The sequence below is a fragment of the Oncorhynchus keta genome, chromosome 20 (assembly GCF_023373465.1).
Source record: "Oncorhynchus keta strain PuntledgeMale-10-30-2019 chromosome 20, Oket_V2, whole genome shotgun sequence".
Classification (NCBI taxonomy): Eukaryota; Metazoa; Chordata; class Actinopteri; order Salmoniformes; family Salmonidae; genus Oncorhynchus; species Oncorhynchus keta.
Window position 1 is genome coordinate 42,000,857 of NC_068440.1, and position 17,682 is coordinate 42,018,538.

At 45.0% G+C, this 17,682-nt stretch overlaps 1 protein-coding gene across 3 annotated transcripts in view; it reads right to left on the reverse strand.

The window, feature by feature from the left end:
* LOC127910029 (stromal membrane-associated protein 2-like) overlaps positions 1 to 17,682 on the reverse strand; it is a 108,924-nt gene that overhangs the window by 64,849 nt on the left and 26,393 nt on the right. For all 3 annotated transcript variants that reach the window (XM_052472901.1, XM_052472900.1, XM_052472899.1), the window contains one exon: positions 11,861 to 11,994. In XM_052472901.1, coding sequence (XP_052328861.1) covers positions 11,861 to 11,994 — 134 coding nt within the window. The remainder of the gene's footprint in view (positions 1 to 11,860; positions 11,995 to 17,682) is intronic.

The window sequence follows — 17,682 nt, forward strand, 5'->3', positions numbered from 1 at the left end:
GACTAAAACTATACACGACTACACTGTCCGGAAGACTAAAACTATACACGACTACACTGCCTAGAAGACTGAAACTACACACGACTACACTGTCTAGAAGACTAAAACTATACACGACTACACTGTCTAGAAGACTGAAACTATACACGACTACACTGTCTAGAAGACTGAAACTATACACGACTACACTGTCTAGAAGACTGAAACTATACACGACTACACTGTCTAGAAGACTGAAACTATACACGACTACACTGTCCGGAAGACTGAAACTATACACAACTACACTGTCCGGAAGACTGAAACTATACACGACTACACTGTCTAGAAGACTGAAACTACACACGACTACACTGCCTAGAAGACTGAAACTACACACAACTACACTGTCTAGAAGACTGAAACTATACACGACTACACTGTCTAGAAGACTGAAACTATACACTACACTGTCTAGAAGACTACACTGTACACTGCCTAGAAGACTGAAACTATACACGACTACACTGTCTAGAAGACTGAAACTATACACGACTACACTGTCTAGAAGACTGAAACTATACACGACTACACTGTCTAGAAGACTGAAACTATACACGACTACACTGTCTAGAAGACTGAAACTATACACGACTACACTGTCTAGAAGACTAAAACTATACACGACTACACTGTCTAGAAGACTGAAACTATACACGACTACACTGTCTAGAAGACTGAAACTATACACGACTACACTGTCTAGAAGACTGAAACTATACACGACTACACTGTCTAGACTGTCTAGAGAAGACTGAAACTATACACGACTACACTGTCTAGAAGACTGAAACTATACACGACTACACTGTCTAGAAGACTGAAACTATACACAACTACACTGTCTAGAAGACTGAAACTATACACGACTACACTGTCCGGAAGACTGAAACTATACACGACTACACTGTCTAGAAGACTGAAACTATACACGACTACACTGTCTAGAAGACTGAAACTATACACTGTCCGGAAGACTAAAACTACTACACTGTCTAGAAGACTGAAACTATACACAACTACACTGTCTAGAAGACTGAAACTATACACGACTACACTGTCTAGAAGACTAAAACTATACACGACTACACTGTCCGGAAGACTAAAACTATACACGACTACACTGTCTAGAAGACTGAAACTATACACGACTACACTGTCTAGAAGACTGAAACTAAACACGACTACACTGTCCGGAAGACTAAAACTATACACAACTACACTGTCCGGAAGACTAAAACTATACACGACTACACTGTCTAGAAGACTGAAACTATACACGACTACACTGTCTAGAAGACTGAAACTATACACGACTACACTGTCTAGAAGACTAAAACTATACACAACTACACTGTCTAGAAGACTGAAACTATACACAACTACACTGTCTAGAAGACTGAAACTATACACGACTACACTGTCTAGAAGACTGAAACTATACACGACTACACTGTCTAGAAGACTGAAACTATACACGACTACACTGTCTAGAAGACTGAAACTATACACAACTACACTGTCTAGAAGACTATACACTACACTGTCTAGAAGACTGAAACTATACACGACTACACTGTCTAGAAGACTGAAACTATACACGACTACACTGTCTAGAAGACTGAAACTATACACGACTACACTGTCTAGAAGACTGAAACTATACACGACTACACTGTCCGGAAGACTAAAACTATACACGACTACACTGTCTAGAAGACTGAAACTATACACAACTACACTGTCCGAAGACTAAACTATACACGACTACACTGTCTAGAAGACTGAAACTATACACAAACACTGTCCGGAAGACTAAAACTATACACGACTACACTGTCTAGAAGACTGAAACTATACACGACTACACTGTCTAGAAGACTGAAACTATACACAACTACACTGTCTAGAAGACTGAAACTATACACGACTACACTGTCTAGAAGACTGAAACTATACACGACTACACTGTCTAGAAGACTGAAACTATACACGACTACACTGTCCGGAAGACTAAAACTATACACGAGAAGACTAAAACTATACAACTACACTGTCCGGAAGACTGAAACTATACACAACTACACTGTCTAGAAGACTGAAACTATACACGACTACACTGTCTAGAAGACTAAAACTATACACGACTACACTGTCTGGAAGACTGAAACTATACACGACTACACTGTCTAGAAGACTGAAACTATACACAACTACACTGTCTAGAAGACTAAAACTATACACGACTACACTGTCTAGAAGACTGAAACTATACACGACTACACTGTCTAGAAGACTGAAACTATACACGACTACACTGTCTAGAAGACTGAAACTATACACAACTACACTGTCTAGAAGACTGAAACTATACACGACTACACTGTCCGGAAGACTGAAACTATACACGACTACACTGTCTAGAAGAAGACTGAAACTATACACGACTACACTGTCCGGAAGACTAAAACTATACACGACTACACTGTCTAGAAGACTGAAACTATACACGACTACACTGTCTAGAAGACTAAAACTATACACGACTACACTGTCTAGAAGACTGAAACTATACACGACTACACTGTCTAGAAGACTGAAAACTATACACGACTACACTGTCTAGAAGACTGAAACTATACACGACTACACTGTCTAGAAGACTGAAACTATACACGACTACACTGTCCGGAAGACTACTACACTGTCTAGAAGACTGAAACTATACACGACTACACTGTCTAGAAGACTGAAACTATACTACACTGTCTAGAAGACTGAAACTATACACGACTACACTGTCTAGAAGACTGAAACTATACACGACTACACTGTCTAGAAGACTGAAACTATACACGACTACACTGTCTACTGAAACTATACACGACTACACTGTCTAGAAGACTGAAACTATACACGACTACACTGTCCGGAAGACTAAAACTATACACGACTACACTGTCTAGAAGACTGAAACTATACACGACTACACTGTCCGGAAGACTAAACTATACACGACTACACTGTCCGGAAGACTAAAACTATACACGACTACACTGTCTAAGAGAAACTATAAACTACACTGTCTAGAAGACTGAAACTATACACGACTACACTGTCTAGAAGACTGAAACTATACACGACTACACTGTCCGGAAGACTAAAACTATACACGACTACACTGTCTAGAAGACTGAAACTATACACGACTACACTGTCCGGAAGACTGAAACTATACACGACTACACTGTCTAGAAGACTGAAACTATACACGACTACACTGTCTAGAAGACTGAAACTATACACAACTACACTGTCTAGAAGACTGAAACTATACTACGACTACACTGTCTAGAAGACTGAAACTATACACGACTACACTGTCCGGAAGACTAAAACTATACACGACTACACTGTCTAGAAGACTGAAACTATACACGACTACACTGTCCGGAAGACTGAAACTATACACAACTACACTGACTGAAACTATACACGACTACACTGTCCGGAAGACTAAAACTATACATGACTACACTGTCTAGAAGACTGAAACTATACACGACTACACTGTCTAGAAGACTGAAACTATACACAACTACACTGTCTAGAAGACTGAAACTATACACGACTACACTGTCTAGAAGACTGAAACTATACACGACTACACTGTCTAGAAGACTGAAACTATACACGACTACACTGTCTAGAAGACTGAAACTATACACGACTACACTGTCTAGAAGACTGAAACTATACACGACTACACTGTCTAGAAGACTGAAACTATACACGACTACACTGTCCGGAAGACTGAAACTATACACGACTACACTGTCCGGAAGACTGAAACTATACACGACTACACTGTCCGGAAGACTAAAACTATACACGACTACACTGTCCGGAAGACTAAAACTATACACGACTACACTGTCTAGAAGACTAAAACTATACACGACTACACTGTCCGGAAGACTAAAACTATACACGACTACACTGTCTAGAAGACTGAAACTATACACGACTACACTGTCCGGAAGACTAAAACTATACACGACTACACTGTCTAGAAGACTGAAACTATACACGACTACACTGTCCGGAAGACTGAAACTATACACGACTACACTGTCCGGAAAAAACTATACACGACTACACTGTCTAGAAGACTGAAACTATACACGACTACACTGTCTAGAAGACCGAAACTATACACGACTACACTGTCTAGAAGACTGAAACTATACACGACTACACTGTCTAGAAGACTGAAACTATACACGACTACACTGTCTAGAAGACTGAAACTATACACGACTACACTGTCTAGAAGACTGAAACTATACACGACTACACTGTCTAGAAGACTGAAACTATACACGACTACACTGTCCGGAAGACTAAAACTATATCACGACTACACTGTCTAGAAGACTGAAACTATACACGACTACACTGTCCGGAAGACTGAAACTATACACGACTACACTGTCCGGAAGACTAAAACTATACAGGACTACACTGTCTAGAAGACCGAAACTATACACGACTACACTGTCTAGAAGACTGAAACTATACACGACTACACTGTCTAGAAGACTGAAACTATACACAACTACACTGTCTAGAAGACTAAAACTATACACGACTACACTGTCCGGAAGACTAAAACTATACACGACTACACTGTCTAGAAGACTGAAACTATACACAACTACACTGTCTAGAAGACTGAAACTATACACGACTACACTGTCTAGAAGACTGAAACTATACACAACTACACTGTCTAGAAGACTAAAACTATACACGACTACACTGTCCGGAAGACTGAAACTATACACAACTACACTGTCTAGAAGACTGAAACTATACACAACTACACTGTCTAGAAGACTGAAACTATACACGACTACACTGTCCGGAAGACTGAAACTATACACGACTACACTGTCTAGAAGACTGAAACTATACACGACTACACTGAACACTAAAACTATACACGAACACTGTCCGGAAGACTAAAACTATACACGACTACACTGTCTAGAAGACTGAAACTATACACAACTACACTGCCTAGAAGACTAAAACTATACACGACTACACTGTCTAGAAGACTGAAACTATACACGACTACACTGTCCAGAAGACTGAAACTATACACGACTACACTGTCTAGAAGACTGAAACTATACACGACTACACTGTCTAGAAGACTGAAACTATACACAACTACACTGCCTAGAAGACTGAAACTATACACGACTACACTGTCTAGAAGACTGAAACTATACACGACTACACTGTCCGGAAGACTGAAACTATACACGACTACACTGTCTAGAAGACTGAAACTATACACGACTACACTGTCTAGAAGACTGAAACTATACACAACTACACTGTCCGGAAGACTGAAACAATACACGACTACACTGTCTAGAAGACTGAAACTATACACAACTACACTGTCCGGAAGACTAAAACTATACACGACTACACTGTCCGGAAGACTAAAACTATACACGACTACACTGCCTAGAAGACTGAAACTACACACGACTACACTGTCTAGAAGACTAAAACTATACACGACTACACTGTCTAGAAGACTGAAACTATACACGACTACACTGTCTAGAAGACTGAAACTATACACGACTACACTGTCTAGAAGACTGAAACTATACACGACTACACTGTCTAGAAGACTGAAACTATACACGACTACACTGTCCGGAAGACTGAAACTATACACGACTACACTGTCCGGAAGACTGAAACTATACACGACTACACTGTCTAGAAGACTGAAACTACACACGACTACACTGTCTAGAAGACTGAAACTATACACAACTACACTGTCTAGAAGACTAAAACTATACACGACTACACTGTCTAGAAGACTGAAACTATACACTACTACACTGTCTAGAAGACTGAAACTACACACGACTACACTGCCTAGAAGACTGAAACTATACACGACTACACTGTCTAGAAGACTGAAACTATACACGACTACACTGTCTAGAAGACTGAAACTATACACGACTACACTGTCTAGAAGACTGAAACTATACACGACTACACTGTCTAGAAGACTGAAACTATACACGACTACACTGTCTAGAAGACTGAAACTATACACGACTACACTGTCTAGAAGACTGAAACTATACACGACTACACTGTCTAGAAGACTAAAACTATACACGACTACACTGTCTAGAAGACTGAAACTATACACGACTACACTGTCTAGAAGACTGAAACTATACACGACTACACTGTCTAGAAGACTAAAACTATACACGACTACACTGTCCGGAAGACTAAAACTATACACGACTACACTGTCTAGAAGACTGAAACTATACACGACTACACTGTCTAGAAGACTGAAACTATACACGACTACACTGTCTAGAAGACTGAAACTACACACGACTACACTGTCTAGAAGACTGAAACTATACACGACTACACTGTCTAGAAGACCAAAACTATACACAACTACACTGTCTAGAAGACTGAAACTATACACAACTACACTGTCTAGAAGACTGAAACTATACACGACTACACTGTCTAGAAGACCGAAACTATACACAACTACACTGTCTAGAAGACTAAAACTATACACGACTACACTGTCTAGAAGACTGAAACTATACACGACTACACTGTCTAGAAGACCGAAACTATACACGACTACACTGTCTAGAAGACTGAAACTATACACGACTACACTGTCTAGAAGACTGAAACTATACACGACTACACTGTCTAGAAGACTGAAACTATACACGACTACACTGTCTAGAAGACTGAAACTATACACGACTACACTGTCCGGAAGACTAAAACTATACACAACTACACTGTCTAGAAGACTGAAACTATACACGACTACACTGTCTAGAAGACTGAAACTATACACGACTACACTGTCTAGAAGACTGAAACTATACACGACTACACTGTCTAGAAGACTGAAACTATACACGACTACACTGTCTAGAAGACTGAAACTATACACGACTACACTGTCTAGAAGACTAAAACTATACACGACTACACTGTCCGGAAGACTAAAACTATACACAACTACACTGTCTAGAAGACTGAAACTATACACGACTACACTGTCCGGAAGACTAAAACTATACACAACTACACTGTCTAGAAGACTGAAACTATACACGACTACACTGTCTAGAAGACTGAAACTATACACGACTACACTGTCTAGAAGACCGAAACTATACACGACTACACTGTCTAGAAGACTAAAACTATACACGACTACACTGTCTAGAAGACTGAAACTATACACGACTACACTTTCTAGAAGACTGAAACTATACACGACTACACTGTCTAGAAGACTGAAACTATACACGACTACACTGTCCGGAAGACTGAAACTATACACGACTACACTGTCTAGAAGACTGAAACTATACACGACTACACTGTCTAGAAGACTGAAACTATACACGACTACACTGTCTAGAAGACTGAAACTATACACGACTACACTGTCCGGAAGACTGAAACTATACACGACTACACTGTCCGGAAGACTGAAACTATACACAACTACACTGTCTAGAAGACTGAAACTATACACGACTACACTGTCTAGAAGACTAAAACTATACACGACTACACTGTCTAGAAGACTGAAACTATACACGACTACACTGTCTAGAAGACTAAAACTATACACAACTACACTGTCCGGAAGACTGAAACTATACACGACTACACTATCTAGAAGACTGAAACTATACACGACTACACTGTCTAGAAGACTGAAACTATACACGACTACACTGTCTAGAAGACTGAAACTATACACGACTACACTGTCTAGAAGACTGAAACTATACACGACTACACTGTCTAGAAGACTGAAACTATACACGACTACACTGTCTAGAAGACTGAAACTATACACGACTACACTGTCTAGAAGACTGAAACTATACACGACTACACTGTCTAGAAGACTGAAACTATACACAACTACACTGTCTAGAAGACTGTAGTCATCCTGCCAGAGGACAAGGGGGGCACTAAAACTAAACACGACTGTCTAGAAGACTGAAGTCGCAACTGATTGATCCCACGTCCTAAAAGAGACTCACTACAAACCAAAACAAAAATAGCTTTTTAATCAAACAGACTGTCAACAAGGGCACAATAGCGAAATCCACAGAAGACAACACGGCACATTGATGCGTAAAAACAGGCAGAAATCTGCAGTTCCTAAAATACCGTTTCCAGATCTAAATCTCCAAAGGCACAAGAAGAAACCTCTTTGTGATATCAGTTTTGGCAGAAGCATGAAGATCTCTGCTTTAAATGCCCTGAATTCCCTCACTCATATGTAGTGACACCTTTGTTTACCAAACACACAATTAGACATTAGTTAAACTTCTTCCCACAAGTAAAAATAACTCCACACAAAACTCTACCCGCACACCGACTGGACTCTGGACTCTACCCGCACACCGACTGGACTCTGGACTCTACCCGCACACCGACTGGACTCTGGACTCTACCCACACACCGACTGGACTCTACCCACACACCGACTGGACTCTACCCACACACCGACTAGACTCTACCCACACTGACTAGACTCTACCCACACTGACTAGACTCTACCGACTGGACTCTACCCACACACCGACTGGACTCTACCCACACACCGACTGGACTCTACCCACACTGACTAGACTCTACCGACTGGACTCTACCCACACACCGACTGGACTCTACCCACACACCGACTGGACTCTACCCACACTGACTAGACTCTACCGACTGGACTCTACCCACACACCGACTGGACTCTACCCACACTGACTAGACTCTACCGACTGGACTCTACCCACACACCGACTGGACTCTACCCGCACACCGACTGGACTCTACCCGCACACCGACTGGACTCTACCCGCACACCGACTGGACTCTACCCGCACACCGACTGGACTCTACCCGCACACCGACTGGACTCTACCCGCACACCGACTGGACTCTACCCACACACCGACTGGACTCTACCCACACACCGACTGGACTCTACCCGCACACCGACTGGACTCTACCCGCACACCGACTGGACTCTACCCGCACACCGACTGGACTCTACCCGCACACCGACTGGACTCTACCCGCACACCGACTAGACTCTACCCACACACCGACTGGACTCTACCCACTGGACTCTACCCACACACCGACTGGACTCTACCCACACACCGACTGGACTCTACCCACACACCGACTGGACTCTACCCACACACCGACTGGACTCTACCCACACACCGACTAGACTCTACCCGCACACCGACTGGACTCTACCCACACACCGACTAGACTCTACCCGCACACCGACTGGACTCTACCCACACACAGACTAGACTCTACTCGCACACCGACTAGACTCTACCCGCACACCGACTGGACTCTACCCACACATCGACTAGACTCTACCCGCACACCGACTGGACTCTACCCACACACCGACTAGACTCTACCCGCACACCGACTAGACTCTACCCACACACCGACTAGACTCTACCCGCACACCGACTAGACTCTACCCGCACACCGACTGGACTCTACCCGCACACCGACTGGACTCTACCCGCACACCGACTGGACTCTACCCGCACACCGACTGGACTCTACCCGCACACCGACTGGACTCTACCCGCACACCGACTAGACCCTACCCGCACACCGACTGGACTCTACCCACACACCGACTGGACTCTACCCACACACCGACTGGACTCTACCCACACACCGACTGGACTCTACCCACACACCGACTGGACTCTACCCGCACACCGACTGGACTCTACCCGCACACCGACTGGACTCTACCCGCACACCGACTAGACTCTACCCACACACCGACTGGACTCTACCCACTGGACTCTACCCACACACCGACTGGACTCTACCCACACACCGACTGGACTCTACCCACACACCGACTGGACTCTACCCACACACCGACTAGACTCTACCCGCACACCGACTGGACTCTACCCACACACCGACTAGACTCTACCCGCACACCGACTAGACTCTACCCACACACAGACTAGACTCTACCCGCACACCGACTAGACTCTACCCGCACACCGACTGGACTCTACCCACACACCGACTAGACTCTACCCGCACACCGACTGGACTCTACCCACACACCGACTAGACTCTACCCGCACACCGACTAGACTCTACCCACACACCGACTAGACTCTACCCGCACACCGACTAGACTCTACCCGCACACCGACTGGACTCTACCCGCACACCGACTGGACTCTACCCGCACACCGACTGGACTCTACCCGCACACCGACTGGACTCTACCCGCACACCGACTAGATCCTACCCGCACACCGACTGGACTCTACCCACACACCGACTAGACTCTACCCGCACACCGACTGGACTCTACCCGCACACCGACTGGACTCTACCCGCACACCGACTGGACTCTACCCGCACACCGACTGGACTCTACCCACTGGACTCTACCCACACACCGACTGGACTCTACCCAAACACCGACTAGACTCTACCCGCACACCGACTAGACTCTACCCACACACCGACTAGACTCTACCCGCACACCGACTAGACTCTACCCGCACACCGACTGGACTCTACCCGCACACCGACTGGACTCTACCCGCACACCGACTGGACTCTACCCGCACACCGACTGGACTCTACCCGCACACCGACTGGACTCTACCCGCACACCGACTAGATCCTACCCGCACACCGACTGGACTCTACCCCCACACCGACTGGACTCTACCCCCACACCGACTGGACTCTACCCCCACACCGACTGGACTCTACCCACACCGACTGGACTCTACCCCCACACCGACTGGACTCTACCCCCACACCGACTGGACTCTACCCCCACACCGACTGGACTCTACCCACACACTGACTGGTCTCTACCCGCACACCGACTGGACTCCACCCGCACACCGACTGGACTCCACCCGCACACCGACTGGACTCCACCCGCACACCGACTGGTCTCTACCCGCACACCGACTGGACTCCACCCGCACACCGACTGGACTCCACCCGCACACCGACTGGACTCTACCCACACTGACTGGACTCTACCCGCACACCGACTGGTCTCTACCCGCACACCGACTGGACTCCACCCGCACACCGACTGGACTCTACCCGCACACCGACTGGACTCTACCCACACACGGACTAGACTCTACCCGCACACCGACTGGACTCTACCCGCACACCGACTGGACTCTACCCGCACACCGACTGGACTCCACCCGCACACCGACTGGACTCTACCCGCACACCGACTGGACTCTACCCGCACACCGACTGGACTCTACCCGCACACCGACTGGACTCTACCCACACTGACTGGACTCTACCCGCACACCGACTGGACTCTACCCGCACACCGACTGGACTCTACCCGCACACCGACTGGACTCTACCCACACACACTGACTGGACTCTACCCACACCGACTGGACTCTACCGACTGGACTCTACCCACACACCGACTGGACTCTACCCACACACTGACTGGACTCTACCCACACACACACACACACACACACACACACACACACACACACACACACACACACACACACACACACACACACACACACACACACAAACACACACACACGGTTGAGCCACAGACACACATATGTTGTGAAATTCACTCTAGTAAATCATCACAATGACCAGTTTGACCTCCGACCTGTATCTGTTCCTGTGTCCATTGGTCCAGGTTGACAGACTTGACCCTGGAGATGTGGACGCCCAGGTTCCTGTGGACCCCAGCACAGCGGATACAGATGAATATACCCAGGTTCCATGACGCCCATCTGGGACCTGAGAGAACGGGAGGGGAGAGAGGGAGGGGGAAGAGAGAGAGGGTAGAGAGAGAGGGTGGAGAGAGAGGGTAGAGAGAGAGAGGGGGGGTAGAGAGGGGGGGGTGGAGAGAGAGGGTAGAGAGAGAGGGGGTGGAGAGAGAGAGGGTGGAGAGAGAAGGGGTGGAGAGAGAGAGGGGTGGAGAGAGAGGGTAGAGAGAGGGTGGAGAGGGGGTGGAGAGAGAGGGTAGAGAGAGAGGGGGTGGAGAGAGAGAAGGTGGAGAGAGAGGGGGTGGAGAGAGAGAGGGGGTGGAGAGAGAGAGGGTGGAGAGGGGGTGGAGAGAGAGGGTAGAGAGAGGGTGGAGAGGGGGTGGAGAGAGAGAGGGTAGAGAGAGAGAGGGGGTAGAGAGGGGGTGGAGAGAGAGGGTAGAGAGAGAGGGGTGGAGAGAGAGAGGGTGGAGAGAGAGGGGGTGGAGAGAGAGAGGGTAGAGAGAGAGGGGTGGAGAGAGAGAGAGGGTGGAGAGAGGGGTGGAGAGAGAGAGGGGTAGAGAGAGAGGGAGGGGAAGAGAGAGAGGGTAGAGAGAGAGGGTGGAGAGAGAGGGTAGAGAGAGAGAGAGGGGGTAGAGAGGGGGGTGGAGAGAGAGGGTAGAGAGAGAGGGGGTGGAGAGAGAGAGAGAGGGTGGAGAGAGGGGGTGGAGAGAGAGAGAGAGGGTGGAGAGAGAGAGAGGGTAGACAGAGAGGGTGGAGAGAGAGAGGGGGTGGAGAGAGAGAGGGTAGAGAGAGGGGGTGGAGAGGGAGAGAGAGGGGGTGGAGAGAGAGAGGGTAGAGAGAGGGGGTGGAGAGAGAGAGAGGGTAGAGAGAGGGTGGGTGGAGAGAAAGAGAGAGGGTAGAGAGAGAGAGAGGGTAGAGAGAGACAGAATGTGGAGAGAGAGGGTTGAGAGAGGGGGTGGAGAGAGAGAGAGAGGGTAGAGAGAGATAGAGCGTGTAGAGAGAGAGAGAAAGGGTAGAGAGAGGGTGGGTGGAGAGAAAGAGAGAGGGTAGAGAGAGAGAGGGTAGAGAGAGATAGAGCGTAGAGAGAGGGGGTGGAGAGAGAGAGGGTAGAGAGAGGGGGTGGAGAGAGAGAGTGTTGAGAGAGGGGGGGTGGAGAGAGAGAGAGGGTTGAGAGAGAGGGGGGTGGAGAGAGAGAGGGTAGAGAGAGATAGGGTGGATAGAGAGAGAGGGTAGAGGGAGAGAGAGGGTAGAGAGAGGGGGTGGAGAGAGAGAGAAGAGAGAGAGAGAGAGAGAGGGAGAGAGAGAGAGAGACAAATGGTTTTATGAGGAATTTTATGAGGAATGCAAAAATCTAAGAAAGAAATTGAGAAACCTGTCCAACCAAAAACATAGAGACCAGGAAAACCTGAGTCTATGGGTAAACCACTTCTCCAATCTGTTTGGCTCTATAACAAAGAATAAAGAGCAAAAACATATACATGATCAAATACAGATCTTAGAATCAACTATTAAAGACTTAAAAAACAAATGTCTGCTGTTTGCTGATGATCTAATGCATGCAGAGCAGAATTAGGCCGATACCCACTAATTATCAAAATCCAGAAAAGAGCCGTTAAATTCTACAAGCACCTAAAAGGAAGCGATTCCAAAACCTTCCACAACAAAGCCATCACCTACAGAGAGATGAACCTGGAGAAGAGTCACCTTAGGAAGCTGGTCCTGGGGCTCTGTTCACAAACATAAACACACCCTACAGAGAGATGAACCTGGAGAAGAGTCCCCTAAGCAAGCTGGTCCTGGGGCTCTGTTCACAAACACAAACAGACCCCACAGAGCCCCAGGACAACAGCACAATTAGACCCAACCAAATCATGAGAAAATAAAAAGACTTGACACACTGGAAAGAATTTACAAAAACTTTCCAATTTTTATTTTTATTTTTACAAACTATAATTCTATTTCGCCCTAAACAGAGAGTACACAGTGGCAGAATACCTGACCACTGTGACTGACCCAAACTTAAGGAAAGCTTTGACTATGTACAGACTCAGTGAGCATAGCCTTGCTATTGAGAAAGGCCGCCGTAGGCAGACATGGCTCTCAAGAGAAGACAGGCTATGTGCTCACTGCCCACAAAATGAGGTGGAAACTGAGCTGCACTTCCTAACCTCCTGTCCAATGTATGACCATATTAGAGAGACATATTTCCCTCAGATTACACAGACCCACAAAGAATTCGAAAACAAATCCAATTTTGATAAACTCCCATATCTACTGGGTGAAATACCATAGTGTGACATCATCACAGCAGCAAGATGTGTGACCTGTTGCCACGAGAAAAGGGCAACCAGTGAAGAACAAACACCATTGTAAATACAACCCATATTTATGCTTATTTATTTTATGTTGTGTCCTTTACCATTTGTACATTGTTAAAACACTGTATATATATATAATATGACATTTGTAATGTCTTTATTGTTTTGAAACTTCTGTATGTGTAATGTTTACTGTTAATTTGTATTGTTTATTTCACTTTATATATTATCTACCTCACTTGCTTTGGCAATGTTAACACATGTTTCCCATGCCAATAAAGCCCCTTGAATTGAGAGACAGAGACACACAGACACAGAGACACACAGACACACAGACACACAGACACACAGACACACAGACACAGAGACACAGAGACAGACAGACAGACAGACAGACAGACAGACAGACAGACAGACAGACAGACAGACAGACAGACAGACAGACAGACAGACAGACAGAACTTCAAAGAGAATACTGACCTCTCTCTCTCTCTCTCTCTCTCTCTCTCTCTCTCTCTCTCTCTCTCTCTCTCTCTCTCTCTCTCTGTCTCTCTCTCTACCCCTCTCTCTCTCGACCCCTCTCTCTCTACCCCTCCCTCTCTCTCTCTTCCTCTCTCTCTCCCTCAGGAGAGAAATACATCTTGACAGCAACAACAACTAATGTGTATTTCTATGGAAATACCAAAATAAATCCCTCCTTCCTTCCGTGCTCCTTTCTCAATTCAATTTCAAATGTCAACTTCAATTTTCAATTCAAGTGGCTTTATTGGTATGGAAAACATAAGTTAACATTGCCAAAGCAAGTCAAGTAGACAATAAGCAAAAGTGAAATAAATAAGAAAAAATTAACATGAAACAAAGTTCCAAAAGAATAAATAAATAAAGACATTTCTTTTCTTACCCCCTTTTTCTCCTCAATATTTCGTTCCAATTGTTAGTAGTTACTATCTTGTCTCATCGCTACAGCTCGGGGACGGACTCGGGAGAGACGAAGGTCGAGAGCCGTGCATCCTCCGAAACAAAACAAAAAACAACCAAGCCGCACTGCTTCACACAACGTGCATCCAACCCAGAAGCCACCAATGTGTCGGAGGAAACACCGTGCCCCTAGCGACCTGGACAGCGTGCACTGCACCCGGGCCGCCACAGGAGTGGCGCCACCCGGGAGGCCCAGAATAAAGACATTTCAAATGTCATATGTATACAGTTGAAGTCGGAAGTTTACATACACTTAGGTTGGAGTCATTAAAACTAGTTTACATACACTTAGGTTGGAGTCATTAAAACTAGTTTACATCCACTTAGGTTGGAGTCATTAAAACTAGTTTACATACACTTAGGTTAGGAGTCATTAAAACTAGTTTACATACACTTAGGTTGGAGTCATTAAAACTAGTTTACATACACTTAGGTTGGAGTCATTAAAACTAGTTTACATACACTTAGGTTAGGAGTCATTAAAACTAGTTTACATACACTTAGGTTGGAGTCATTAAAACTAGTTTACATACACTTAGGTTGGAGTCATTAAAACTAGTTTACATACACTTAGGTTGGAGTCATTAAAACTAGTTTACATACACTTAGGTTAGGAGTCATTAAAACTAGTTTACATACACTTAGGTTGGAGTCATTAAAACTAGTTTACATACACTTAGGTTAGGAGTCATTAAAACTAGTTTACATACACTTAGGTTGGAGTCATTAAAACTAGTTTACATCCACTTAGGTTGGAGTCATTAAAACTAGTTTACATACACTTAGGTTGGAGTCATTAAAACTAGTTTATATCCACTTAGGTTGGAGTCATTAAAACTAGTTTACATACACTTAGGTTGGAGTCATTAAAACTAGTTTACATACACTTAGGTTGGAGTCATTAAAACTAGTTTACATACACTTAGGTTGGAGTCATTAAAACTAGTTTACATCCACTTAGGTTGGAGTCATTAAAACTAGTTTACATACACTTAGGTTGGAGTCATTAAAACTAGTTTACATACACTTAGGTTGGAGTCATTAAAACTAGTTTACATACACTTAGGTTGGAGTCATTAAAACTAGTTTACATACACTTAGATTGGAGTCATTAAAACTATTTTTTCAACCATTCCACAAATGTTCTTGTTAACAAACTATAGTTTTGGCAAGTTGGTTAGGACATCTACTTTGTTCATGACACAAGTCATTTTTCCAACAATTGTTTACAGACAGATTATTTCACTTATAATTCACTGTATCACAATTCCAGTGGGTCAGAAGTTTACATCCACTAAGTTGACTGTGCCTTTAAACAGCTTGGAAAATTCCAGAAAATTATGTCATGGCTTTAGAAGCTTCTGATAGGCTAATTGACATAATTTGAGTCAATTGGAGGTGTACATGTGGATGTATTTCAAGGTCTACCTTCAAACTCAGTGCCTCTTTGCTTGACATCATGGAAAAATCAAAAGAAATCAGCCAAGACCTCAAAAAGAAATTGTAGACCTCCACAAGTCTGCTTCATCCTTGGGAGCAATTTCCAAATGCCTGAAGGTACCACGTTCATCTGTACAAACAATAGTACGCAAGTATAAACACCATGGGACCACGCAGCCGTCATACCGCTCAGGAAGGAGAAGCGTTCTGTCTCCTAGAGATGAAAGTACTTTGGTGCTTAAAGTGCAAATCAATCCCAGAACAACAGCAAAGGACCTTGTGAAGATGCTGGAGGAAACAAGTACAAAAGTATCTATATCCACAGTAAAGCGAGTTCATAACCCGAAAGGCCGCTCAGCAAGGAAGAAGCCACTGCTCCAAAACCGCCATAAAAAAGCCAGAATACGGTTTGCAACTGCACATGGGGACAAAGATCGTACTTTTTGGAGAAATGTCCTCTGGTCTGATGAAACAAAAATAGAACTGTTTGGCCATAATGACCATCGTTATGTTTGGAGGAAAAAGGGGGATGCTTGCAAGCTGAAGAACACCATCCCAACCGTGAAGCACGGTGGTGGCAGCATCATGTTGTGGGGGTGCTTTGCTGCAGGAGGGACTGGTGCACTTCACAAAATAGATGGCATCATGAGGGAGGAAAATGATGTGGTTATATTGAAGACATCAGTCAGGAAGTTAGAGTTTGGTCGCAAATGGGTCTTCCAAATAGACAATGACCCCAAGCATACCTCCAAAGTTGGGGCATATTGGCTTAAGGACAAAGTCAAGGTATTGGAGTGGCCATCACAAAGCTCTGACCTCAATCCTGTAGAACACGTGTGGGCAGAACTGAAAAAGTGTTCTCTTGAGAGCCAGGTCTGCCTACGGCGGCCTTTCTCAATAGCAAGGCTATGCTCACTGAGTCTGTACATAGTCAAAATATTTCCTTAATTTTGGGTCAGTCACAGTGGTCAGGTATTCGTTCT